General features: G+C 49.9%; 1 protein-coding gene across 3 annotated transcripts in view; it reads left to right on the top strand.

The window, feature by feature from the left end:
• SLC4A11 (solute carrier family 4 member 11) overlaps positions 1–27,632 on the top strand; it is a 1,871,484-nt gene that overhangs the window by 1,569,209 nt on the left and 274,643 nt on the right. For all 3 annotated transcript variants that reach the window (XM_086964299.1, XM_086964301.1, XM_086964302.1), the window contains exon 15: positions 13,438–13,544. In XM_086964299.1, the coding sequence (XP_086820425.1) occupies positions 13,438–13,544 (107 nt within the window). The remainder of the gene's footprint in view (positions 1–13,437; positions 13,545–27,632) is intronic.

Below are 27,632 nucleotides of genomic sequence, written 5' to 3'. Positions count from 1 at the left end.
TCTACCAAAAAGCAAAACGTACATTAGCAGTTCCTCCTAGAGCGCACTCAACACGCAAACTAGGAGCCTCTATGGCTTTCTTAGGAAACATTCCCCTAGAAGACATATGCAAGGCAGCAACATGGTGTACAATACACACCTTCACTAAACACTATTGTGTTGATGGGCAAGCCAAGCAGCAAGCTGCAGTAGGCCAAGTTGTCCTTAAAACTCTCTTTAAACTACAGCAACAGATACAGGTGACCACCGCTAGGGGAGACACTACTGCACAATCGATACTAAGTGTACAATCTGCTGCTCATATGCCTCGAACGGAAAATGCTACTTACCAGTATGCATCTGTTCTTGGCATGTAGAGCTGCAGAGTTGTACACGCCCTCCCGCCTCCCCGGGACCTGTATCTGTTCCAGTTTCGTCTTACTTAGATGCACATGCATTTACATCTTTTTTCTTTACTTCTACTAACTCCATCATTTCCCATTATGGCGAAAAACAATCTAAGGATGGAGCCGATGCCCATGCGCACTATCGTCCAAGGGAGGAGTGACCTATCTCGGGTCTACAAAGACTTCTTCCAAGACGTCAACAACATGCAATCATCCGAGCCCAACACCAGGTGGCGATATAATGCTAAGTGTACAACTCTGCAGCTCTACATGCCAAGAACAGATGCATACTGGTAAGTAGCATTTTCCTTCTCCAGTATTGTAAGCTTTCATAGATTAACATGCGACCCACCCTCCTCCCCTGAGAGGCTCACCTTGGATTTAGCACACAAGATGTCGAAGGCACAAGTGCTGGAAAATCAGAGGTTCTCTCAGAAGTGTTCTAGAGGGTGAGAGGTTCTGATTGGTTCAAGGACAAATTTGGTCTCTTTTACATAACGAAGGTTATGGATTGCAAAAGGGAAATGGGCTTAGGCCTCTTTTCAGTTTGCTATCCAACCAAGCTTTGCTTTTTTGTACACCGGAGACCCCCGTTGAGATGGGGGAATGATTCTGGCATGTGAATCTATGAAAGCATCCAATACTGGAGAACTACAGTTACAGGTAAGTAACTTGCTTTCTTTTTGTATTCACTCAATCAAGACGGATGGCACACAATCAGACAGAATCCAGACCAATTAGGTAAGTATAAAAAAGGTATACTTATGTTTTATTTCTAAAACCAAGCAGGACTTGGCACAAGTAAGTGAAATATACTCTCAAAGGCAAGATTTTACAAGGAAATGCCGTTTTGGTTGAATTTGCAATTGGTTCAGATTTGTATTGGGTTTCAAAACAGGTTAAATTACACAGTAATTACTTTTGGAATAGTTCGCTTTTGAATTACATCAACTACTCTGGTTGGTATGCCTAGATCCTACACTGGGGGTCTCACAATACTCACAAACTGAATCCAGACCAATTGGGTAAGTATTAAAAAAGGTATTCTTGTAGTTTATTTCTAGAACCAAGCAGAACTTGGTACAGGTAGGTAAAATATACTTATAATGCAGGATTTCACAATGCAAGCAGGTATGATTGAGTTTTGCAATATTTACAGATTTGTATCACTTTAAAAAGTAGTTTGAATGACAGTGATTACTTTCAGATTACTTTTAGTTACTTTTGGATAACTTTGGGTACTTTAGGATCTCACAATACAAGGTAAGACATGGGTACTTTGCAGTTTAGTTCTCTTTTCTCCATACAAACATCAGTTCAACTCTTTAGGTTATGAACATTTTAGGGCCAAAATCTCATAACATTGGTTCTCATGGGAGAATGTTAGCGGTTTCCCAGGTAAGTACGCCACTTACACCACCACACGGGGGCGGTCGGGTGCAGAGTACAGGGTCCCAATGTTACCCAATGGGTCTAAGGGGGCCTTTGGTTAGGGACTGCTTACGAGCAGGCCAGCTGGGTGTGGGAGCAGGGGCCAACCAGAAGCACAGGAGCTGCACCACCAGCGGCACTGGGACGGCCGGGTGCAGGGTGCAAAGCAGACGGCTGGTGCCCTGTCCTTTTCAATGGAGACCTTCAGTTCTGTGAAGTTGCTGCAGGCTCGGGCAGAGAGTCTTCCCAAAGGCAACCACCAGCTGGAGAGGTAAGTTGGGGGATGCCTGGACACTGTCGGTTGGGCCACCCAAGGCCGTAGGGTGTCTGATGTGAGGGTGTCTTCTGGTGTCTGGTTTTCTTACCAGCAGCGGCATGGGGACCCTTCAGGTTGAGGCTGCTGGCGTTTTCTTGAAACTTGAGGGAGGTCGGGGATCATCAGGTCAGGATCGCTGGGGAGACCTCCTTGTGGTGGTGGGCCACTCGGGCCATGGGTGTCGTGTGCAGAGTGGTGCAGAATCAGAGTTGCCAGAATCCGGATTCTGTAGGTGAGTCTCTGCTTGAGCAACTCGGGTGTTCACGGGAGACAGTCTGTAAGATGGTTGCAGGGCAGGTCCTCCGGGTTCTGGGGGTTGCTGGATGCTGGACTTGCTGGGATTCTTGCTGTAGGCAGGTCGTAGACTGGACTGGCCGGTAGAGCTGGGGCCAAAGCAGTTGGTATACTCTTCTTCTTCCTAGGTTAGCATGGCTCTTTGGTCCTTCTTTCTACCTCGAATGTGAGGAGGCGAGGTTCAGGGATGCCCCTAAGTACTAGTTATAGGGGTCTGTGCAGGTCGGAAAAAATGGTCCCTCCTTTGGGGTGGGTACACCCCCTATTATGCCACCCTCCAGTGGTGAGGGGGCATAAGGCTCTCCCTAAAATGGACACAAATACTCCTATAAGTCACTCCTATGGCAGGCCTTAACAATCCTGGAGGCAGAGTGCTTTGAATGATGTGAGATGGTGTTCTAGCATGAGCTGAGCCTGTCTGCAGCTTTCAGAACCAAGTCCTTTAGCTGTTTCCATGATAACACTATACCATATACTCTTAAGTGCATTATAATCCTCGCGGTTATTGCTAACTTTGGCATAGCATTATCAAAACATGTCGAGTAAGGTGTCATAACAATTAGAATACTACCCCCTCGCCAGTTCGCGACGACAGCATCTGGTTCCTTCCTGGTTCAACTCCGGTCACTGGCTAGTGACTGTGAACATTGTCCCCTCTGCTTTCAGGTCTCCATCTTCCTCGATCCACCCTTGGATCGCTCCGGACATCTTCCTCCTGGTCGCCTGCAGCATCTTTCTTCAAGGCTATATAGACTTCAACGCGGAAACCCGACACACTTTCACACCTATGCACCCGCAGCCCATGGGTGGGGTCCCGCTTGGGTGGGGTCCCGCTTCGTGTGTCCTCCACAACTGACACCAGACCTTTTGCCGCCCCCGGAGGGGCTTGCAATCCACCAGCCACCAGCGTTGTTACCGCAGAGGAGTGGTCAATCTGCACGCGCACGGGACTCCATTGCCCAGGAGCCCGTGCGGGAGTACACCTGTGCGGAGCCACGCCCACACAACCACCAGCACTACTAAACTCCTCGCCGAACCTGCTGGCACGGGTCCCGCTTCGTGTGTCCTCCGCAACTGACACCAGACCTTCTGCCGCCCCCGGAGGGGCTTGGAATCCACCAGCCACCAGCGTTGTTACCGCAGAGGAGTGGTCAATCTGCACGCCGCACGGGACTCCATTGCCCAGGAGCCCGTGCGTGAGTACACCTGTGCGGAGCCTAGCCCACGCAATCACCGGAACTTCGACTATAAATCAACAGGCCTCCGCAGCGCAGGACGTGCCGGGCAAAGCCCGGACAAAGGGCGGGCCCTCTCTGGCCCTCCGTGGACGACGGAGGACGGGCCGGGCCACGCAATCTTCATCTGGACCTAACCCATGGTTAGTACGATCCAAAGTGAGACTTATTGTACACTGAAACTGCTTGTGGCCTGCTTACACTTATAAAATCATTAACTGAAAGCTCTGGTCCAGAAAAACTATCTGAAGGTATGGGGAAACGCAAAACTATGGAAGGAGGGAGGGGGGCTATCGAGGCAGCCAAGCGTCCGAAACAGTCCAAGAACAATAAAACAAAGGGAGTGCCAAAACACACCGCCAACAATTGTGTTATGGACCGTATAGATGCTATTGACGCCATTGTGAATGACTGCCAAGAAATTCTGTCTGCCGATTTTGGGCCAGCAGTGGCGCCTGTTCCATCTGCCGGGGAGGGGACACGGAAGCCTGATACACTTCAGGCAATAGACCCACCTATTACCATCCCAGAAATGTTTCGAACCCAGGCTAAACCTCATGTGGCTAGGCCGCTCACTTCAATTGCTAGATCTCCACCACAAGGCCAACAGGGTATTCTAGAAGGAGAAGTGGAGACTGGTAAAACCTCTCACATAGCTGCTTTTGATATTGATATTGACATTGATTCAATTCCCTGCTCCAACAGATACTTGGTTTTAGGAGAGGTCCTGCCTGGGGAGTCAAATTTTAATGTTGGGTGTGCAGACAATTCTCCCTTGCGTATTGATGTAGACAATATTGACTCTGTTAATAGCACCAATGAATGCCCCGAAACTATAGGGGATCTTGTTAAACTAGTTTCTCTACTCAGGGACGAGATTGTCACAATGAAAAAACTATTTATTAATTTAACTGCAGTTACCCCTTTACACCACGACAATTCTTGGCCCCAGATTGGGGGTCCTGCAAAGGTAGCAGCTGCCTATCCAACCAAACTAAACCAAAGTGTCCGCCAGCCTACGGCGAAAAGCGATCCCAAGAGTAGTAAGGCATCTCAGGCAAGTTCTGTAACAGAGAGAGAGAATAGCTCTGCTAGTTTCCCTAGAACTGATAGCCTAAAGAGGTCTGGTCCCGAGGGGGTTAAAAAGCTAGCAACACAGAGCAGTCTAAGCAAGCAGAAGGGCCCTAGTGGGGCTATTGGTTTAGATGGGGTTCCCCGACCAAATGTGATAAGATCGAAGGCAGGGGCAACCTGCTCTAGCACCCCCATAATTCAGAATCAAGTGGCTTCAAATCCTAGTATAGTGCAAAGCAGGGGTCAGACTTACAATAAGGGTGACTTTCCGACAAACAAAATATTTATGACCAGCGTCCACAAGCAAGTTAGGAGGGCCGGTGCCCGAGGGAAGATGTTGACTCTGACGAACAAGGCGATTCATTGGCTACGGTACGTCAGAGGGTGCAGATCGGTTATAAGGGATGGCATTCTCAAAGCAAGGAGAATAAGTCACCCTCGGGCTACCCATGATGTTATTGAATTAATCCTGTCCTCCAATGATCTAGCTGAGAACCTATTCCAGATGGAATTTAGATCCAGCCCTCCGGTTCACTCTGGTATCCAGCTGAGGAAGATACCCCCGCTCCCGTTCTCATTGGTTCCAGCTATGTCTCAGGGGGAAACTAGGCCTAAGATTTGGAATTCCAGGCTGGATTCCATTGACTGACGACACCTGTTCCACTACTGGGTAGGCAATGACCAAGTGTGGGCTACCAATGGCGACCATGGCCCCAATTGTAGTTTGGTTAATGTGTCGGTCCGTATAGAACCGACATAGAGTTGCCATCCAAATGATGGGGTACAACAGGACATTGTCAGGTGGTATCTGGTGACTTCGGTCCATCATCAAATACAGGTTTGGAATCCTCAAATGAAAAGGGTATAAGTATATATGATCTAGCTAACCCACCGCCGGTGTGTGAAGTCTGCCCGGAAGGAGGAAGTGCAGTATCGTGGAATATAGCTGGTATGGGTACTAGACTACAATCACCAGAGTGGGTTTCTTTTATAAGCAAATTTGACGTCTGTATATTCCAAGAGACCTGGGCCTGTGAGACCCAGTTTATTCTGGGGTTTTTGAATTTTTTTGTCCCAGCTGTCAAGGGTCCCAAGGGTTGCCCAAAAGGGGCTTTAACCATTTGGGTGCGACAAGCACTCTTTGCTAGAGTGCTAGAGCTCCCGACTGGCAGCAGCGACATCCATCTGATAAGGATCATGACTGAAGCAGGGAGTTTTTTGGATATCTACAATGTATGCTAGAGGGACAGGAGGCAGGAAGTCTAAGGTACTGGTTGCTCTAGATCAGCTGATTGATACCCAGCCCGTTGAGAATAATATAATAGTGGCAGGGGATCTAAATATGACCTTTGAGCCTCTCAAAGTAGATGACTGGCATGTAGGGGAGGACGAGGAATCCCAGTGGGGAATCCCCAAGCTGGACCTCGAACCAGTAAAGAAATGGTCAGGCAGCATATTACAGTTCAATACTTTGTGTAGCGAAAGAGGGCTCAGAGCACTCAATGGAAGAACTGTGAGTGACGTCCAAGGAGCAGTCACTTTTGACAACGGTCGCTCGCAGAGCAGGATTGATTATGCTGTCTGTAGTATGGCTATCTGGCACTTGATCAAGGATATGAAGGTTGTGGATAGGCAGGAGAGCGACCACAACCCCTTATGTATTACACATTTCCTATGGGGAGGAGATCCACAGGGGCTAAACGATTGTGAGGAGGCCCTTGTGGAGATCGTCCCATCAAATAACTGAGGCGGGTAAGATAGGCCCAAGTTATGACCAAAAGGGAAGTGCTCGAGAGCATTAGCGAGGAACTACATAAAACCCCTAACACTGTGGATGCCAGGCTGGAGGTTGGAACAGAGATTGCCAATGACTTGAAAGAAATTACAAAGTTGCACTACAACTTCTTTGAAAATGGCCATTTCTACAGGGTTGTACCCAAACCAGTAGAACTCAGAGAGCGGCCTAAAAGAAAGGGTTGGTACAATGAGGCTTGCAGGTCTGCAAGATCACTCCTAGGTCTGGCTATCAAAAAAAGAGATCTGTCAGGGAAGCAAGGTTAGAGTACAAGACCTATATTCTGAGGGCTAAAAAGCAATGAGACGAGCAACACTGGCAAGACCTACAAAAGTGCCAGTGCTGCGAAGGATTCCAGACTTTTCTGGAATATACTTAAGTGGGGGATAGGAGGTCACCCTGAACCACCAACTAATCATGTAACCCAGAGTAGTTGGATAGAATACTTTGGCCCCCAGTACACATGCCGACCTGAGGACAAGTCCGGAGATGCCCCAGCCATTATTTTCCATACAGCTCCCCCCTTTAATATGAGCGATGTAGAAGTTGCCCTTAATTCAACCTCACGGGGGAAGGCACCCGGTCCCGACGGGGTCCCAGCTGATGTTTTCCACCATGATAAAGCCCGATGGGGCAGCTACATAATGAAGTTGGCCAATGCAGTGGCGTTAGGGGCTCCGGTCCCGAAATCTTGGCAAGGGGCTGTTATAATTCCCGTGTATAAGAAGGGCGATAAAGCACTGCCCGGGAATTATAGGCCTATTAGCCTAATAGACACAGTCCAAAAGGTGATAGGGAAATTGACCCTAGAGAAAATAATGGTCTGGGCAGAAGAAGAAAAAATCCTGTCGCCTTTTCAAGCAGGCTTCCGCAGGTTAACCAGCACCACAGACCAGATATTCTGTTTCACCTTACTTCATTAGAAGACGGTCCTGCTCGGGAAAGGCAGTCTTTATGCTGCCTTTATAGATTTGCGAGCCGCATTTGACCTGGTACCTCGGTCAAAGTTGTGGGAAGTTTTAAGCCAGATGGGTATGCCGCTGGAAACGTTATCTCTCGTGATAAGATTGCACGTGGGAAACTATGCAAAAATTCAGTGGGGGGGACATGGGCAAGTTACCAACGACTTTCCTGTCGAGCGGGGTGTGCGCCAAGGGTGCGCTATGGCACCCACGCTCTTCTCCTTGTATATCAATGGGGTGGCTGAACGCATGCTGACAGGAGATGTAGATGCCCCGTCTCTGGCAGGAGCGAAGATTCCGATCTTATTATGTGCGGACGATACGCTTATTGTCTCAAACCCCCAGTGGACTGCAGCGAGCCCTAAAGATCTTTGAGGGATTTTGCACTAACCGTGGGCTAGAAGTCAACGTTATCAAGACAAAGCTCATGGTTTTTAACCCGCACCACAGCTTTAAAGGGAACTTTTTTATGGATGGTGAAAAAATGGAAAAGGTATCGGATTTTGTCTACTTGGGCATCCACATAGCAAAAGTAGCTAACTGGAGAAATGGCGGCTCTTAAATTTTGTCAAAATACAGGAGCCATAACTGTGGAGCATAGAAAATCTTTGACAAAGCTGATTCAGCCAGCACTCCAAGTGTATGAGGCAAAAGCCATCAGTTCGGCTCAATATGGTGCCGAAAAATGGGGCTATGATAATCTAGGGTCACTGACACTTGTTAAAAATAAATTCTTGCGTAATCTTATTGGCGTCCCCAAAAGCACACCCATGAAACCGCTGTGCTATGAATTGGGCAGGAAAGCAGTTTCGAACATGGCCAGATTGAGACCAATATTATACTGGCGTTGCATCTGGGTCACGCCGGAGCTTGCGCATTACGCCCAGGGTTTCTTGGATGTAATTAAAACACACATTTCGAAAGATAAGCTGGCTAAAAGAACTGTCCAAAGTTTTACTCAAAATGGACATGCAGGGACTAAGGGAGAATCCTGAGAGAGCCCAGTTCCCTTCTAAAGAAGATCTAAAAGCTAGGTACTGGGAAATGGTTGCCTACCAGGAATGGAATGACGCTGCTCCTTCATCTGATACAAGGTGATCACTGTGAGAAGTTGGCCTGATATATGATGCTCACTAGTTCTAGTGATCACCTTGTATCAGTCCAAACAACCCTTATGGTGATTGGTTGTAAGTCAACCTTATAGACCAGCTATCCTAATGCTAGCATGGACAAAGCAGTCTTAGGCTAAACTCTTTTGGCATGTGAACCCAGCTGTTTTAACACATATAACCCCTTGAATACCAAATGAAAGGACACCACACAGGTAGTTATGAACACCTCTGAACTCTTTGAGATCAGAAGGCTAAGCACATGACAAGACTCGTAAGAAAAATACGTTAAGTTGCACAAATCACAATGGTGCCCTAGGGGCACGGCAAACCATATACTAAGTAAATGGTATAAGGAAATCGATAGAAGGCATGGAGCTGTCCAGAGGCTGTAGGATCGCTGGGACTATACTATCCTAACCTGAGGTAACTAATTGGAGGCCCATGGGACACGTGTGCAGAGTGTGAACTCACACGCGAGATGCGTAACAAAGCCAATGGACAGTACAAATTACGAAAAGGTAAGTATTAGACAGTTCCGACTAGTTAGGACTAAAACGACTGGAAATCTGGACACTAGGAGAGTCAATCTACCCTTGAGCACCGAAATGCTCTTGTTACCTCACCCACGGGCTGCGGGTGCATAGGTGTCAAAGTGTGTCGGGTTACTGCGTTGAAGTCTATGGAGCCTGGAAGAAAAGATGCTGCAGGCGGCCAGAAGGGAGATGTCCGGAGCGACCGAAGGGTGGATCGAGGAAGATGAAGACCTGAAAGCAGAGGGGACAATGTTCACAGTCACTAGCCAGTGACTGGAGTGGAACCAGGAAGGAACCAGATGCTGCCGTCACGATCAGGTGAAGAGTGGACGCTTGACTCTGCAGCCACGTGGACCAGGAGGTGTCTTGGACGACCAGGATGGAGGCACGAGCTGTCCCACGCAGGCTCTCGCTGTCGGTGGTTTTGGTTCCGGATTCGGCATCAACAGGCCTTGGCAAAGGCAACCCACGCGGTGAGTGGAAAAGGCGTCTGGTGCAGACCAGGAGGGTTCGGGGTGCTTCTCTTTTGCAGGGAAGCAAGGGCCAGTCTGGAGCAACCAAACCAGCGGTGTGGATTTCAAGGATCGTCGTCTAGGAGGCCACTAGCCAGCCGGCAAGTGACCAGACAACACGTCAAGCAGCAATCAAGCAAAAGGGCACCACGCAGATCTCGTGGATGCTGGAGGGCTGATCTTCTGTGCAGGAGCTGCTCGGGGCTGGGGCTTCTCAATCCCCTAAAGCACTTCGTCGAGGATGCCTCTGAAGTCGTGCAGGAAGGGAAGTGCAGTTTCTCCAAGATGGCCGGTCCCACGTGTCTCGTCGCACCCACGGATCTCAGCTGAGCTGCAAATGTAGGTAGAGGACGGAGAGGTCTGGAAGTCCGGGTCTCGTGGGGCTCTGAAGTCTGGATCCATCAGGGAAGACGACAAAGTGAACCGCTGGAACGCTTGATGATGCCTGCTTGTGCAGGATGGTCACTCCTTGGCCACAAGGGAGATTTCTTCAGTCTTCTGTGGAGCAGAACGTCGAAGTCAAGAGTTTCTTCTTATAGTTTCAAATCAGGATTAACCTAATTTGGAATGGGACCAGCTCCTACCTTTATTCTCCTAAAGGGGGCTGTACTATGACTAGGTCCCTCCTATGCGTGGGACCAGGAAGGGAGGTGGTTACACCCCCCTATCCTTTGTCCGGTTTCGCGCCAGAGCTGGGGCTGGAGTGCCCCAGCAACTGGTTTGCACCTTGTGTGCCCCCAGGCATGTCTCATTACTTTCAGGCCTGTCCTACCTAATACACGAATTTCTGTCTGGGGTGATGCTAGCACCTCCCAAGGCAGGAAACCCTTTGTCCAGGCCTCCCTCGCTGGAAGGACTCCCAGCAGCAGGAGGTCAGACTTGTGTCTGTGGTGGCAGCATCCATTTTGTGATTCTGAGGCTCGAGTTAACTTTAACCGGGGCTCACAGTTACATACATGTCGTGTCCCTCTAAAAGGGTGGAATGCTACCCCCGTCGCCAGAACTGGCGTGGGGGTAGTATTCCAATTCGTATGATACCTTACTCAACATGTTTTGATAATGCTATGCCAAAGTTGGCAATAACCGCGAGGATTAAAATACACTTAAGAGTATATGGTATAGCGTTATCATGGAAACAGCTAAATGACTTGGTTCCGAAAGCTGCAGACAGGCTCAGCTCATGCTAGAGCACCACCTCACATAATTCCAAGCACTCCGCCTCCAGGATTGTTAAGACCTGCCATAGGAGTGACTTACAGGAGTATATGTGTCCATTTTAGGGTTAGATATAGGTATACCATATCTAAAGCAAAGGGTGATTACACCACCTCGCCCCAGATGTGTTACCAGCCAGTTCACTTGTGTCTGTTTAGATGGCCAGCCAGGGTTGGCACAATACATGCTGCAGCTCCTGGTAGGCCTTGGGTTCACTTATGCCCTGGCCCTATGGTACACTGTACAAGGACTTACAAGAGTGACCCAATACCAATTGGTAAATGCACCTAAATTACATGGATGTCAATTTAGAGAGAGAACAGCTAGGCTGTGGGTCTGATTAGCAGGCCCACAGCCAGGGAAAGTCGTAAACCAATGAAGCAAAAAGCAAAAATCTGGGGTGACCATAGGATTGCAGACCCTACTCTCCTACAATCACTAGAACTAGTGAGCATCATATATCAGGCCAATTTCTCACATCCCCACCAGAGGGGTGGGGTTGGCAAAGGTGGGCTTGATCCTGCGTCTGTTTACCTGATAATTCTCCAACCCACAGTGGGGACGGGGGAGGGGCAGAACCGGTGGGAGCCAGTTGCTGGGGGCAGCAAAAGGCAGGGACTGCTTCCAAAGGTGGCATGACATATCTGCCCAGGATGGGCTTTGTCTCTAGACCTAGGGTCCAGAAACCTGTCTGGTGGTGCCAAATGGGTGACAGCCATTTAGGAATCACACCAGGGCTGGTCTTTTTTGGGGGAAATCTAGAAGAAGCCGTCTGAGTATATTTGTTCATTTTACATTAAATCCCACACTGGCATCAGTGTGGGTTTAATGCGCTGAGATGTTTGCTACCAAACTTCCCAGGTTTTAGTAAAGCCATTATGGAGCTGTAGAGTTCGTAATGACCAACTCCCGGACCATATACTCTTTATGGCTTTATTACACATACAATATCTAAGAATACCCCTAAACCCTGTCGGTGTACAGGGCTCATGCCACTGTACCCTCAACTGAGGGCTAGTGCACCCTGCTAGAGGGGTGACTTACCCGGGCCTCAGGCAGTGGGTTGTAGGCATGTGTGCCATGTCGACTCTTCACTTTTCTCTTCACTAAAACACGCAGCCTGCAATGGCAGCGTGTGAGTGTTAAGGTACAGGGCCTCTAAGGGTGGCACAATAGGTGCTGTGGCCCTTAGAGGCCTTACTTTTTCACAGTGCCCTTGGTACCCATTGTTTCATTTGCAAGGGGCTTACCTGTGGCCAGGGATGTGCCAATTGTGGATACAAAGGTACAGTTTTGGGAAAGAACACAGGCCCTGGTAACCTGATTGACAGGGACCCAGGGCACATCATGTCTGGTTGCATCGGAGGTCAGCCAAAAAGTGGTGGATAACCATGCAAAAAGGGGCACTTTCCTACAGTAGTGATCACTACTTTTTGCAGCATTTGTGAGCTACAGACTGTCAGTTGAAGTGCCATTTATCCAGGTGCACAAGGACAGAGTACTCCTTAGAACACACCCCTGCCCTTTTGCCTTTTGGAAGGATCACCCTTTCATGTTAACCAAAGTATTGAACTGGTTCTGCACAACTATGGAGAGGCAAAGTGTATCAGTACATATTTGTAGCTTTAAATGACATACATATAAACAAACATAGATGACAGGAGTAATTAGTTTTCCAAACGGTGACGTGATTTTCAAGTGCCTTTATTATGTTTCATAAAATCCATAGCCAAAATCCATAGCCTACACGTTTCGCCCAACACTGGTTTTTTCAGGGCTTAATTTCATATCTTGGTACTACAATGACTCCAAATTGGGGTATCTCCGTTAATGTAGTCCAAAACACTGGCGAATATGTCCCACTTCCTAAGATCACGCATTCATTAAGGGATTGGGTATTGTCCCGTGATCCTTTCTATGATGTCAAATTCCTTGCTTCTGAGGATGAGGGCAAAACTTAGAACATAGCCGTGTCGCTATACCGTGCCGATTAAGGCACAATTTACTGTCTCCTACGTCGGAGCCCTTCTTCTTCAATTTTCTCTCATGTGATCTATAGAAGCACATGCTGCAAACAAAAAGTTACATGCCACAATTGGTTGGCAGCTTGTGGTGGTGTAGATCCACGTGCTTCCAACCCTCCTCTCTGGATGTGAGCATGCAGAGTGATTTCTGGTGTTTAAAATATGTTGTTACTGTACCATTGTATGTTCTTTCACCAGTTCAAAGCCACTAGTCTGCTTTGCATTTCCACCCTAACACTTCGCCAAAGTAGGAAAAAACATTCTAGAGAGTCCGTGTCCTTGTGCTTCAGGTGGTATCAAGAGCCGCCTTAAAAGCAATACTACTTTGAAGAAAAATAACTTGCAGTTTCGAAAATAAGCATTAGATGGTAGGAATGCACACAGAAGGTGAATCTACAGCACGACATCTGCAAACTGTTACAGGTAATGTTTACCTTTCTACAAGTGTATGATTTTGTCAAATCATTATACAGTATCAAGCAATAATAAATATGACATATATACATATATAATACCTTAAAACAAAGATAATTGGCCTTTTATTTCAGCCCGTACCTTCATTCAAGGGTCCGTGAAATTTTGTCTGACTGTGCCTTACCCATATCTGTCATAGCTTTCTCCATTGTTGGATCATATTTCTTCAAAGAAATAAAAAGTAAGTTACCGTTTATAGAACACATTATTCTTTACGTTGTTTAAAGATCTAAACATTGTCTGAAATTGTGAAATGTTTGTCTTAATGATTGCCATTGCTATATTCAAATATTTATCTACGTTTCAGTGATGATACTGAACGCATTTAGTTGTTGTTTTTTAGGTGAGAGGAAATGGTGTTTATGTGCCCTCATATGTATAAAAATAGCACTCTTTTAATTCCTTAGGCATTTTAGTTTTCTTTTTTTAATCACTGGCTTCAAGGCCTATCAACATAAAGCATCTTGCTCTAAACCAGCACATTTATTTTGAGACATAAGTTCTCCTAATATGTTGATGACCAGAAATATTCTAGCATGGAACCTTTATTAGTATTTATTGTGTGCTTGTAGGAAGCTGGTTCTGTATACACTACATCAAAATGAGGTCTAGTGTCTAGGGAGTCCCCAGAGGTATAGTGGTGACTAAATTAGATAAGTACTAAAAGTTCTCTTGGTGTAGTGTAAGCGACCAGTTAGGCTTATTCATAGGGTGCGTTAAGCATTTATTGTATTCACTCAATCAAGACTGATGGCACACAGTCAGACAGAATCCAGACCAATTAGCTAAGTATAGAAAAGGACTTGGCAAAGGTAAGTGAAATATACTCTCTAATTCAAGACGTACCAAGAAAATGCATTTTTGGTTGAATTTGCATTTGTTGCAGGTTTGTATTGGGTTTCAAAATAGTTTAAATTACACAATAATTATTTTTGGAATACTTTTAGATCACTTTTGGATAACGTCAACTACTGCGGGTGGTATGCCTCGATGCTACACTGGGTATCTCACAATACAAGGTAAGTAAGACTTTTTTTAAGATTTGCTTTTTGTTTCTTTCATACCAAAGTTCAAATCGACAGAACATTTTTGGGTACAAAACTCATAACATTGGTTGCTATTGGAGAAAAAGGATTAACGGTTCTCATGTAAGTAAACGTCTTACAAGTGGGAGTTTTGGGGGTTAGGACCAAGGTTCTCCCTGGTCTATGTAGGCACTCAAATAGCCAGGTGCAGAGTGCAGGGGCCCAATGATGGCCACTGGGGCTAATAGGGCCTTCGGTCAGGGACTGCTTATGAGCAGGCCACACAGGTGTGGGAGCAAAGCTCCTGGGGTTAAGGTCAGTACTGCAGGGGCCAACAATAGCACAGGAGCTGCACCACCAGTGGCACAGGGGCGGCTGGGTGCTGTGTTCCAAGGAGATGGCGAGGACCCTGTGGATTCCAGAGGGGGCCTTCGGCAAAGATGCTGCAGGCTCGGGCAGGGAGACTTCCTGAAGGCAAACACTGGCTGGAGAGGTAAATTGGTTTCTAGGGGGGAGTCCTGGACACTGTCGGTTGGCCCACCTAAGGCCGTGGGGCTTCTGGTACAGCGGTATCTTTTGGAATCTGGTCTCTATATCTCCTCCGGTTGCGGTTAGGTGCGCACATCAGGTTGAGGCTGCAGACGTCAGTTTTAGGGAGGTCGTGGATTACCAGATCCCAGGCCAGGATCACTGCGGAGACCTCCTCGTGGTGTTGGGCCACTCGGGTCGTCTGCTTCAGGCGCTGAGTGGTGTAAAATCACTGAGCCGCCTGGATCCGGATTTGTGGATGAGTCTCTGCTTGAGCAAATCCAGTGCTCACAGGATAGAGTCTTAAAGATGGTTGCAGGGCAGGTCCGCCAGGATCTCTGGGGCCTGCTGAACATGTCGGGTCATAGTCTAGACAGGCCGGTAGGGCTGGGGCCAAAGCATTTGGTGTTTTCTTCTTCCGTCAGCATGGCGCTTTGGTCCATCTTCTTTTTCTGTGAATTTGAGGAGGCAAGATTCAGGGTTGTCCCTAAATACTACATTTAGGGGCTTTAAAGGGGTGTGCAGGTTGTGACTAATGGGTCCCTACCTTGGGGTGGATACACCCCCTATTCTGGAGAACATGAGCCTCTCCCTAATTGGCTGAGTCCCCCCATCTTTAAAATGGATGGGACTAAGATGTGTTCTTAACCTCTCCTCCCCCACTTGAGGGTTGGAGTTGGCAAAGGAGTGCACACCTCTCCTCCTAGCTCCTCATTGTAGCTTTAGACAAAATACCCTCCTGTACTCCAAAGGTTTAAAGAACCTGTATCTGATTGAGACATGTAGCCTCAAATTTCTTACCTTGAACTTCTAGGTGTCAGGCTCGATCTCGAAGATATTTGATAGCAGTACCCCTGCATGCTGACAGGTGGCGTTGGTTGACTCCGTGGCGTGGTAGGCATTGTGTTCACCGTGGTCATTGTGGCCTCTGCCATAGTCATTGTGGCATCTGCATTGTCTATATTGGCACCACCCTGGCTCGGCGACGTCAGTTCTTCTCTTTCAGCACCAGTCAGCGCAGATCCGTTGTAGAGAGCTACCCCCTGTCACTTTTTGACAGACTTTTAGACTTTTTGTCAAATCCTTTAGGTGTGTAGGACTTTCAGTTTACAGTGCTCCCCTTCAACCTCACCAGTGTCCCTCTGGTGTTCACCAAGGAAATGGGGGTGGTCGCAGCCTATCTGCGGAGATCAGGGGGTTCCAGTCTTCTCCTATCTCGCTGACTGGTTACTGAGGGCAGGCTCATCCCAAGCAGTTGTCTCCCACCTCCAGACTATGGTGAACTCCTTTATTCGATTAAGTTCACGTGCCAAAGTCACACCTGACTCCCTTTCCGACGCTCCATTTCATCGTAGCAGTTCTGGACATGGTTCAGTTTCGGGCTTATCCTCCCGAGCGGCGAATCCAGCCTCTATCCTGGATCTCGTTGAGAGTCACTGAGGCTGTTTGGCCTCATACATCCTGCTAGTGGACCATCGCAGTCCGATCGCACATGCGGCCTTTGCAGTGGGACCCGAAGTTCCTATGGGTACAGCATCAGGCACATCTCACCAACCTAGTACAGATATCGGAGGGAACTGCGAACGACCTGCAGTGGTGGCTTACAAACCGCAATTAGGTCAGAGGCAGAACCTTCTCTCTTCCCCACCCAGATCTCACAGAAGTGACAGATGTGTCCCTTTTGAGATGGGGCTGTCATCTAGGAGAGGTGGAGACTCTGGTCTCTGGCGGAAGCCAGACTCCATATCAACCGTTTGAAGCTACATGCGATCCGGTTGGCAGTGAAAGCCTTTGGAAGTTCCCTCAATGGAAGGCTAGTTCAGGTGTTCACAGACAGTGGGGTCGTGGACCTTCTGTCAAGAGGCTCTGCGTCTCATGACTTGGCTGGAACAACCAGACATTTCCTTGGTGGTTCAACATCTGGCCGGTTCTCTGAACGCCAGATCGGACAAACTCAGTCGCTGTTGCTTTGTGAATCACGAGTGGCGCCTCCATCCGGAGGTGGTGCAAGGTCTCTTTCAGCAGTGGGAAGAGCCTTTATCTGAAAGAAACGGGTTACTATTAGATTCCTTACCTTAGAATATCCCCAGGCGTCAGACTGGATCCAGAAACCTTTGCGTAGCAGTACCCTTGCGCATCGGTAGGCGTCGTCTGCGCGTCTGTCGGCGCCGTGATGACGTCGTCGGAGTACTTGGACGCCGCCTCCGCGCGCTGACGTCAGTTCTTCTTTTTTCGCGTCATTTTTTGACAAAACTTTTTTGAGATCTTTTTGATCCTTCTTTCAAGTCTTCGACTCCGATTGGTGCCGGTAGGGATGCCAGGTTTTAAACCCTGTGAGGACTGCGACCGACTGATGTCGGTCACCGACCCTCACCGCCGGTGCCTCCACTGTCTCGGCGTCCATAACGACCACAAGGCCTGCTCCGACTGCCGGGCCTTAACATCGAAGGCTAGGCGGGAGCGGTCCCGCAAGCAGCTCGAGCTCCGGCAGTCGGCCCGCGCCACAAGAGGTCCCAGTCTGGACGGCGGTCGAGGGACCGGTCGCGGGGTCGGCGCCATCATAGCTCCGGGAGTCGACATCACTCCTCAGGCTCGAAGTCGAAGAGACGTCATCGCTCTTCTGACGCCACCGCCCGGGCCCGGGCGACCCTTGTTTCCTGTCTACCCACCCCACCCCGAGGGCTTGGTCATCCAGGCCTCAAACTCCTAGACTGCATTCCCGTCGGCCCTGCCTGATCGGGAATCCAAGAGGTATGAGAATTACGGCAAAAAGATATTCTCCTCCCTTAGTCTGGGACTGCGGTCTTCCAACACCACATGCCTCTTGGGCCGCTACACCCACTCCCTATGGGACATGGCCGCGGACGTGCTGCCACACTGCCCGGCGGAGGTCAAGGCTAAACTCGCCCAAGCCCTTGCGGAAGGTCGAGATGCAGCGCGTTTTTCCATCCGGTGTGGGCTGGATACCACCGACTCACTGGGCAGAGCGATGGCAACGACGGTGGCGATTCGTCGCCACGCCTGGTTGAGGTCCGCCAACTTTTCAGCGGATGTCCAGAATACCCTCATGGACATGCCGTTTGATGACCGTCGCCTTTTTGGCGACAAGGCAGACCATGCGCTTGAGCGCTATAAGGACTCCAGGGCTACGGCCAAGTCCTTGGGCCTCTCGCCCTCGCGCCAGCAAACTGGTGCCTTTCGCTCCTTTTTATGGCCAAGGAAGGGGCGCCCCCACACGTGGTACCAGCCACGCACAGCAGACTAACATCCAACGCGGTAGCGGCCGTGGAAACGGCCGTGGAGGCGGTCGGGGACAGCGGCGAGGCCAGTCCACACCTTCCCCCGCAGCATCCGCCTCAAAAACCCGCCTAGTCCGTGCTTTCAGGCCCATGTAACGCCAGTGGGGGGGCAAGGTTCGCCATCACCTCCTCCACTGGCGCACCGTCACTTCGGACAGGTGGGTGCTGCAAATCGTCCGAAGGGGCTACTCCCTCCCCTTCGAGGCGACCCCTCCAGCCATGCCACCGCAATTCCACCACGTATCGGGGGATCATTTGCGACTTCTGCAGGAGGAAGTTACGGCCCTCTAGGCCAAGGGGGCCATTGAGCGCGTTCCTGGACCAGAAGTAGGGTGTAGTTGCTACTCCCACTACTTTCTGGTACCCAAGAAGGGCAAAGGGGGCCTACGCCCTATCTTGGATCTACGGAACGTCAACGGCTTCAATGCTGACACTGGCCCAGGAGACTGGATGGTAGCATTGGACTTGCAGGACGCTTATTTCCACATCCCCGTCCTGCTGGCCCACCAGCGCTACCTGCGGTTCACGGTAGGCCAGGAGCACTTTCAGTTTACCGTGCTCCCCTTCAGCCTTACCATCGTCCCACGGGTGTTCACCAAAGTGATGGCGGTGGTCGAGCTCATCTGCGCAGGTTAGGGGTTTCAGTCTTCCCCTACCTAGACGACTGGTTGTTAAAGGCGGGCTCGCCCCAGACAGTCGACAGCCACCTCCAGACTACGGCGGATCTTCTGCACCAGCTGGGATTTTCCATCAATGTGCCGAAGTCGCACCTGTGTCCCTCTCAGAAGCTCCTTTCATCGGAGCGGTTCTCAACTCGGCGCAGTTTCGGGTTTACCCGCCCTAACAGCGGGTTCGGGATATATAGGCTCTGATTCCAATCTTCCGGCCATTATCCCGGGTTTCGGTCAGGTTGACGCTGCGGTTTCTGGGGCTGATGGCCTCCTGCATCCTTCTGGTGCATCACGCACGGTGGCGGATGCGGGCTCTGCAGTGGGACCTGAAGTTTCAGTGTTCCCAGCATCAGGGCAACCTGTCCGACCATGTCTTGATCTCGGAGGGCACTGCGAGACAGCTGCAGTGGTGGCTCACGGACTGCGATTGGGTCAATGGCAGATCCCTCTCCCTTCCCCAACCGGAGCACGTAGTTGTGACGGACGCGTCCCTCCAGGGCTGGGGAGGCCACATGGGAGAGGTGGAGATCAGAGGCCTCTGGTCTCCGGCGGAGTCCCGGCTCCATATCAACCTTTTGGAGCTGCGGGCGATTCGTTTAGCACTGAAGGCATTCCTCCCGTCTGTCCGAGGGAGTGTAGTGCAGGTGTTTACGGACAACACCACCGCCATGTGGTACTGCAACAAACAAGGCGGGGTGGGGTCGTGGACCCTCTGCCAGGAGGCTCTGCGCCTCTGGCAATGGCTGGAACATCAGGGCGTGACTCTGATGGTTCAACACCTGGCAGGTTCTCTTAACGCCAGGGCGGACGAACTCAGCCGCCGGTGCATGATGGATCACGAATCGCGTCTGAACTCGGACATGGCGCAAGGTCTCTTTCAGCAGTGGGGAGAGCCTTGGTTAGATCTATTCGCCACCGAAGAGAACGCGCAATGTCATCAGTTCTGCGCTTGGAATTTCCAAGGCGGCACTCGCTCCGAGACGCTTTTCGTCGCGAGTGGAGCTGCGGTCTGTTGTACGCCTTTCCGCCTATACCACTTCTACACAGAGTGCTGAAGAAGATCAAGCGCGACCGGGCACAAGTCATCCTTGTAGCTCCGGACTGGGCATGAAGATAGTGGTATCCCGAGCTACTCAGCAAGTCAGTCGATCCCCCGGTTCGTCTGCCTCTTCAGGAGGACCTTCTGTCGCAGCAGCAGGGGACGGTCCTCTACCCGAACCTGTCCAGTCTCCACCTCCATGCTTGGAGATTAAGCGGCGACAGTTGAGGCCATTTGACTTGCCTCCTGGAGTCTGTAACATCATTCTGGCAGCCAGACGTGCCTCCACAAAGTCGGTATACGCCGCAAGGTGGAATAGATTTGTGGCATGGTGCACAGCAAAGGCTGTGGATCCCCTTAATGCCCCTCTTTCTGAGGTTCTCCTCTTTCATCTCTCTCTTGCCCAGCAGGGCTCTGCTCTGGGCACTGTCAAGGGCTATCTTTCAGCTCGTTCAGCCTTTCTGAGGCTGCCTGACCAACCTTCTTTGTTCAAGTCCCCTATCGTTAATCGATTCCTGAAGGGCATCACTCATACGTTCCTCCTGTTCCCTTCGTGATGCATCAGTGGGACTTGAACCTGGTTCTTACGTTTCTGATGTGCGCTCCCTTTGAGCCACTTCACAACTGTCCTCTTCGCCTTCTCTCTTTGAAGACTGCCTTCCTGGTAGCCATCACCTCTGCCAGGAGAGTGAGTGAGCTCCAGGCTCTATCTTGTAAGCCTCCTTTCCTTTCAGTCCATCCGGACAAGGTTGTGTTACGAACGAGGCCCTCCTTCCTACCCAAGGTAGTCACGGACTTCCACACTGGTCAATCCATCACCTTGCCCATCTTCTTTCCGCCTCCGCACCCCTCAAGAGAAGAGGAGAGGCTCCACCGTCTGGGCCCAAAACGTGCGCTCTCATTTTATTTGAATCGCACACAACAGTTCCGGGTGGATGATCAACTCTTTGTTGGATACGCGGGCGCTAAGAAAGGGAAAGCGGTGCACAAGCGGACCATCTCCAAGGGATTATCTTGTGCATCCAGGCGTTTTACTCCTTGGCTAAGAAGGAACACCCTGTTGGGCTGAGGGCTCATTCCACTCGAGCCACAGCCACTACAACTGCCTTGGGCCGAGGTGTGCCCTTCCAGGACATTTGCCAGGCGGCTACGTGGGCCTCACTGCACACGTTTGCGCGACATTATTGCCTGGACAGTCAAGTCCGGAGGGATGGCTACTTTGGCTGTTCCGTCCTCCAGGACTTTCTGGTGTGATTATTGGTTCGCAGACCCACCACCACGGGGTTGGTATTGCTGGGGTATCTATTCTAAGGTAAGGAATCTATCACTAATGTGTCTCTTTCAGATGCACATGTTACTACTTGTGTAACGATATATCTGTAAGAGACATTAGTTAGTGATAGATTCCTTACCGACCCACCCATCCTCCCCGTTCTGCGAACCGATATCTAGGGTTAAGGTCATCCCCTTTCCGGGCCCTAGTTTCATGGCACCAGTGTTGGTTTTTGGCATGGCTCTGCGCTTCTGGCGCGGAAAAGCTGTGTCTAAGAACTGACGTCAGCACGCGGAGGCGGCGTCTAAGTACTCCGACGACGTCATCACGGCGCCCACGACGACGGACGCGGAGCCGAAGACGACGCCAACCGCAAGGGTACTGTTATGCAAAAGTTTCCGGATCCAGTCTGACGCCTGGGGATATTCTAAGGTAAGGAATCTTATCACTAACTAATGTCTCTTACAGATATATCGTTACACTAGTAGTAACTTGTGCGTTATGGTCACCCCCTTTAAGGGCCCTAGTTTCATGGCACCAGTGTTGGTTTTTATCATGGCTCTGCGTTTCTGGCGCGTAAAAACTGTGTATAAGAACTGACATCCGCACGCGAGGGCGGCATCGAAGTACTCCGGCGACATCATCCCGGCGCCGACGACGGATGCGGAGCCGCAGACGACCCCTAGCGATGCGCAGGGGTACTGCTACGCAAAAGGTTCCGGATCCAGACTGACGCCTGGGGATATTCTAAGGTAAGGAATCTAATACTAACTACTGTTTCTTACAGATATATCATTACCGAAGGTAAGTAACTTGTGCATAAGGGGCATCCCTTTTGTTATCCTCGGCCGACATGACACAGCAAGGTAGAATGCCTGAGTGTACCTTTTGGGTATATATAAACCATATATTTGCTGGGGCAGACAGAAGAGAAAGACTTCCATGCTGACACACTGACTCAAGACGCTGAGGTTCCTGCACGCATACACTCCAGCTCGCAGTTGTCTGACATCCCTCGCAGCGTGCTGGGGGAGACTTATATGGCTCCACTGGCGTCAAATCTGTGGAGGATGTCAGGACGGAGCCATGCGGCACTGTCCCACTGGCGCACTGAGGTACTGCTGAAGATTCTCTTGATCCAGACTGACGCCTGGGGGAAATTCTAAATTAAGGAATCTGCAGCTAGACTTGGTCTCTACCAGATATATTGTTACTGAAGGTAAGTAACTTTTCCTTCAGTTCGCCTTTACAAATCTCTCCTAGAGATGTCCTCTTGCATTCATCTAGTACCATACTGCCTCCTCCTTATGCATCCTCTTCAGGAAGCAATGTACGTACAATGGACACAGGCAACAGGAACTTGCAAAGATGACTTTCAAGTCACTACGTTCATGATTAAGTCACTCAACTGGTGGACCTGCCTTGTAAATCTTTCTGCGTCTCCCGTTTTCACCTCATCCATCTTCGCTGGTAATCGCAACGGATGCTTCCCTGGATGGATGGGGCGCTTACCTCCAAGACCTTCAGGTGAACGGCAAATGGTCTCCTTCACATTGGAGCCTGCTAATCAATCTTCTCGAATTAGGAGCGGTATGCCTTGCTCTACAAGCCTTCCCAGGATTCAACAATCCTCAGTGCGGACAACACAACAACGATGCACTACATAAACAAACGGTGAGGAACCCGATCTCACCTGCTGTCCCAGGAAGCCTGATCGGGCAGTGGAGAATCCCCCACTAGGTGCACCCGACTGCAGAGCATGTACCAGGAAACCAAACTGCCATTTCAGACACCTTAAGCAGCTTAAGACATCTTGCCAAGAGCCGGGGTTGGACCAACACACATTGGATCACATAGTTCTCCAGTAGATCAAACCGAATCCAGATCTCTTCGCAAACTCCAAATGCCAGTTCTTCGCAAGTTGGCATCCTGATCAGGGTCGTGGGGAATGCTTTTTCGATTGCATGGTACGATATTCTTGCCTACGCTTTTCCGCCAATTCCTCTCCTTCCGAAGGTACTCAGGAAGATGAAGGCATAGCCCTGTCTGCTCACCCTGATAGCCCCGATCAAGGCTGCGCCAGCACTAGCACACAGAGCTTCTGCTACTGTCAGTGCGACCTCCCATTCGATTTAAGCCGATTCCATCATTGCTAACAATGAACCAGGGACAAGTTCTCCATCTGGATCCCAACTCTCTCAAATTATCAGCTTGGTTCCTGAATGCCCTGAATTCGGCCATCTGAACATTCCTTAAAATTGCAGGAATGTACTTGCAGAGGCAAGGGCAGACAGTACTAATAACATCTGTGCTTTTAAATTGAAGCGATTCTACATATTATGTCGAACTGCTAAGCTGCATCCCATCTCATCTTCTCCGGAAGAGATTATACCTTACCTTTTGCAAATTTGCTCAATCGGGCTTAGCTCACGCCTTCATTAAGGTGCATCTCTCTGCTATTTCTCGTTTTCGGAGATCCAACAAGCCATCTTTGTGGTCCTTCACATTAATTAAACAATCCCCCATTGATTGTTCAGAGCATTTCCGCCCATCAGACCCCCTCCTCTGGAGTGGCAGCTCAACATAGTATTTAGGCAGTTGTTGAACTCTCCTTTCGAGCCAATCCATGAAGGGGTTATGAAGTATCTCTCTTGGAAGGTGGCCCTCCTCCTCTCCTCTACAAGTAGAGTAGGCAGTGCCGGACTGGGAACAGACACCAGCCCTGGCAAACTGCTCAGCTTGCCCCCCTCCTCTCCCCCCCGGTGAGGGGGAGGGAAGCTGAGCAGTTTGCGACGGCCGGTTTCGGCCGTTTTTGTTACAGGGGGCTAATATTGCCGACCCCTGGTAACTAAAACGGCTCCCCAGGAGCCCAAAACTGGCCTCTACCCTACTGGCCTAACGGGGAAATGCCCGGTGCCCGCTCTGGCCAGTCCAGCTCTGAGAGTAGGTGAGATTCAAGCATTTACCACCAAGAAACATTTTTCAGTTCAGAGAGGGTAGAATTACTTTAAGTAATAATTGAAATTTATTCCTAAAGTCCCATCTGATTTTCATCTCAATGAGCTGTAATTCTCAAATCATTCTTTACAAAACCCTTGAACGCCAGCTGAGTGAGCACTTCACTTTCTGGATCTCAAGAGGTGCTTAAAGTTTTACTTGGTCAGAACTAAAGTTGAGCCATTTTAGTCTTCCCACCATCCGCTTAAACTGTTCACGCATGTTTTTCTCGGCTGTTTCTAACTTTCTCTGTATTATGGTTTTCATCCTCATGATATGTTGTATCATTGAAAAATTTGCTTTATTGCTTGCTATTCTGATTAAAGCAGGAATCTATAAAAATTCCAATACTGGATGAAGAAAATAAGTTACCTGTAACTGTAGTTCTTTAGTATTGGAATCTTTCATAGATTCACATGCTACCTGTAGGAGAGTGGGGTCTGCAATCCTATGGTCACCCCCGATTTTTGCTTTTTGCTTCACTGGTTTACGACTTTCCCTGGCTGTGGGCCTGCTAATCAGACCCACAGCCTTGCTGTTCTCTCTCTAAATTGACTCACCTGTACCCTAGGTGCATTTACCAATTGGTACTGGGCCACCTTATCAGTCCCTGTACGGCATACCTTAGGTATCCAGGGCCTAGGTGTACCCAGGGCCTACCAGGGGCTGCAGCATGTATTATGCCACCCCTGGCTGGCCACTCAAATCTGACACAACTGGCTGCACGGGACACCTCCCTTTGAAAGATAGCAATAACCATGGACATCACGAGAAAGGACCCTGCTGTAAAAGACCGTAGTACCGGAAACTACCAGTCAGAGGGTTTATAAATCCCCATCGGTAATAGTCCTTGTAGGAGAGTGGGGTCTGCAATCCTAAGGTCACCCCCGATTTTTGCTTTTTGCTTCACTGGTTTACGACTTTCCCTGGCTGTGGGCCTGCTAATCAGACCCACAGCCTAGCTGTTCTCTCTCTAAATTGACACACATGTACCCTAGGTGCATTTACCAATTGGTACTGGGCCACCTTATCAGTCCCTGTACGGCATACCTTAGGTATCCATGGCCTAGGTGTACCCAGGGCCTACCAGGGGCTGCAGCATGTATTATGCCACCCCTGGCTGGCCACTCAAATCTGACACAACTGGCTGCACGACAGCTGGGGCAAGGAGGTGTAATCACCCTTTGCTTTAGTTATAGTATACCTATATCTAACCCTAAAATGGACACATGTATTCCTATCAGTCACTCCTATGGCAGGCCTTAACAATGCTAAAGGCAGAGTGCTTGGAATTATGTGAGATGGTGCTCTGGCATGAGCTGAGCCTGTTTGCAGCTTGCGGAACCAAGTCCTAATAGCTGTTCCATGATAACGCGTACCATATACTCTTAAGTGCATTATAATCCTCGCGGTTATTTGCTATCTTTGGTATCGCTTTATCAAAACATGTCGAGTAAGGTGTCATACGAATTGGAATACTAACCCCTCGCCAATTCTGGCGACGGGGTTAGCATTCCACCCTTCTAGAGGGACACGACATGTATGTAACTGTGAACCCCGGTTAAAGTTAACTCGAGCCTCAGCATCACAAAATGGATGCTGCCACCACAGACACAAGTCTGACCTCCTGCTGCTGGGAGTCCTTCCAGCGAGGAGAGCTTGGACAAAGGGTTTCCTGTCAGGGGCGGTGCTAGCCCCATCCCAGACAGGGTTTTGTGTATCCCAGGTAGGCAGGGCTGAGAGGAAGGTGACTGCAAGTGTCACTGTGCATATGCCGGCTCAAACCAGTTCCAGGGGCACCCCAGCCCCTGAGCTGGGGAAAGTCCGGACAAGGGAGAGGGGTGTAACCACCCCCCTCCTGGTCCCACCCATGGGCAGGACCTAGTTGCGTGCCAGCCCCTTTTCTTAGGATAAAGGTAGGAGCGGGCCCCCTTCCCAAATAAGATCATCCTGAATCTTGAACGACTTTCTACGAAAGGAACTCTTGACTTTCTTTGAGGACTCTCCCTTGTGGCTAAGGAGTAGTCACCCTGCACCCGCAGGCACCATCTAAGCATCGTGGTTTGCTGCACGTCCATCCTCCGGATCAAGACTGCCCAGCTCGACGAGACCCAGATTCCATGGCATCTCTGACCTCTACCTGCATCATCAGCCCAGCTGAGATTCGTGGGTGTGACGAGACCTGAGGGACCGGCCATCTTCTGAAACTGCACGACGCTTAACCAGCACGACCGCCGAGGGATCCTCGAGTGAGTGCACGGAGGTTTGAGAAGCCCTAACCCTGAGCAGCTCCAGCACCGAAGTCCAGCCCCGCAGCATCCACGAGATCTGCGTGGGGCCTTTCTGCTCTTTGCTGTTAACCGCGTTGTCCGGTCACTTGCCCGTTGCCTAGTGGCCCTCCTGACGACGTACCACGACGATTTCCCCGCTGGTCTGGTTGCTCCAGACTGGCTCTTGCTCCCTTCCAAAAGAGGAGCACCCCGGACCCTCCTGGTCCACTCCAGACGCCGTCTTGACTCCACCGCGTGGGCTTGCCTTTGCCAAGGTTTGTTGCCCCCATCCTGGGTCCAGCATCGCCGACAGCAGACACCTGCGTGGGACAGCTCGCACCTCCAGCCTGGTCGCCGACAACGCCTCCTATCCCGTGTGACTGCAGAGTCCGGCATCGCCCACTCACCTGGTCGAGGTCACTTCACCCGGTGCCATCCTGGTGCCCACACAATCACTGGCTAGTGATTAAGAACTGAGTCCCCTCTGCTTTCAGGTCGTCTCCATCACCGATCCAGGCTTGGATCACTCCGAACATCTTCACTGGTCGCCTGCCCTCAACTTCTACTTTCAGGCTCCATAGACTACAACGAGGATTCCCGACGTCTTTTGAACCCTATGCAGCCGCAGCTCCTGGGCTAGGTAACCCGAGCATTTCGGTGCTCCAACGCAGGTTCACTATCTAAGTGTCCAGATCCTTTTTAGTTTTAAGTCTACCTAGTCGGATTCGTCCGAAAACAGTGACTTTAGAAATACTAGCCTCCATAGACTTTGTCCCGTCCCGCATCCCGCGTGAGAGTGCACACTCTGCACCCGATCTCCCTAGGCCTCCTGCTCCTAACCTTAGGGTTCAGTAGTGTAGTCCTAGCGATCCTGAAGCCTCTGGATCTTGTTACTTACCTGCTAGTATTTCGCATTCCACTTTTAGTGTATATGGTTTTTCGTGCCCCTCGGGCATTTGTGTAAATTGTGCAACTTGAAGTATTTTCGTAAGAGTTTTGTATTGTGCTTAGCTCCCAGACTCATAAAGAGTTCAGGGTAGACTTGTTATAAATAAATATCCTTTATTTTCATAACAACTTGTGTGGTGTCCTTTCACTTGGTGTTCAAGGGATATATGTGACGGTAAAACAGCTGGCTTAACACGCCCTCTAGAGTTTAGCCTAAAG

Source organism: Lissotriton vulgaris, chromosome 3_2 (genome assembly GCF_964263255.1).
Source record: "Lissotriton vulgaris chromosome 3_2, aLisVul1.2, whole genome shotgun sequence".
Lineage (NCBI taxonomy): Eukaryota > Metazoa > Chordata > Amphibia > Caudata > Salamandridae > Lissotriton > Lissotriton vulgaris.
Note: the sequence above shows the minus strand (reverse complement) of the source record. Positions and strands in the feature narration are given on the sequence as shown.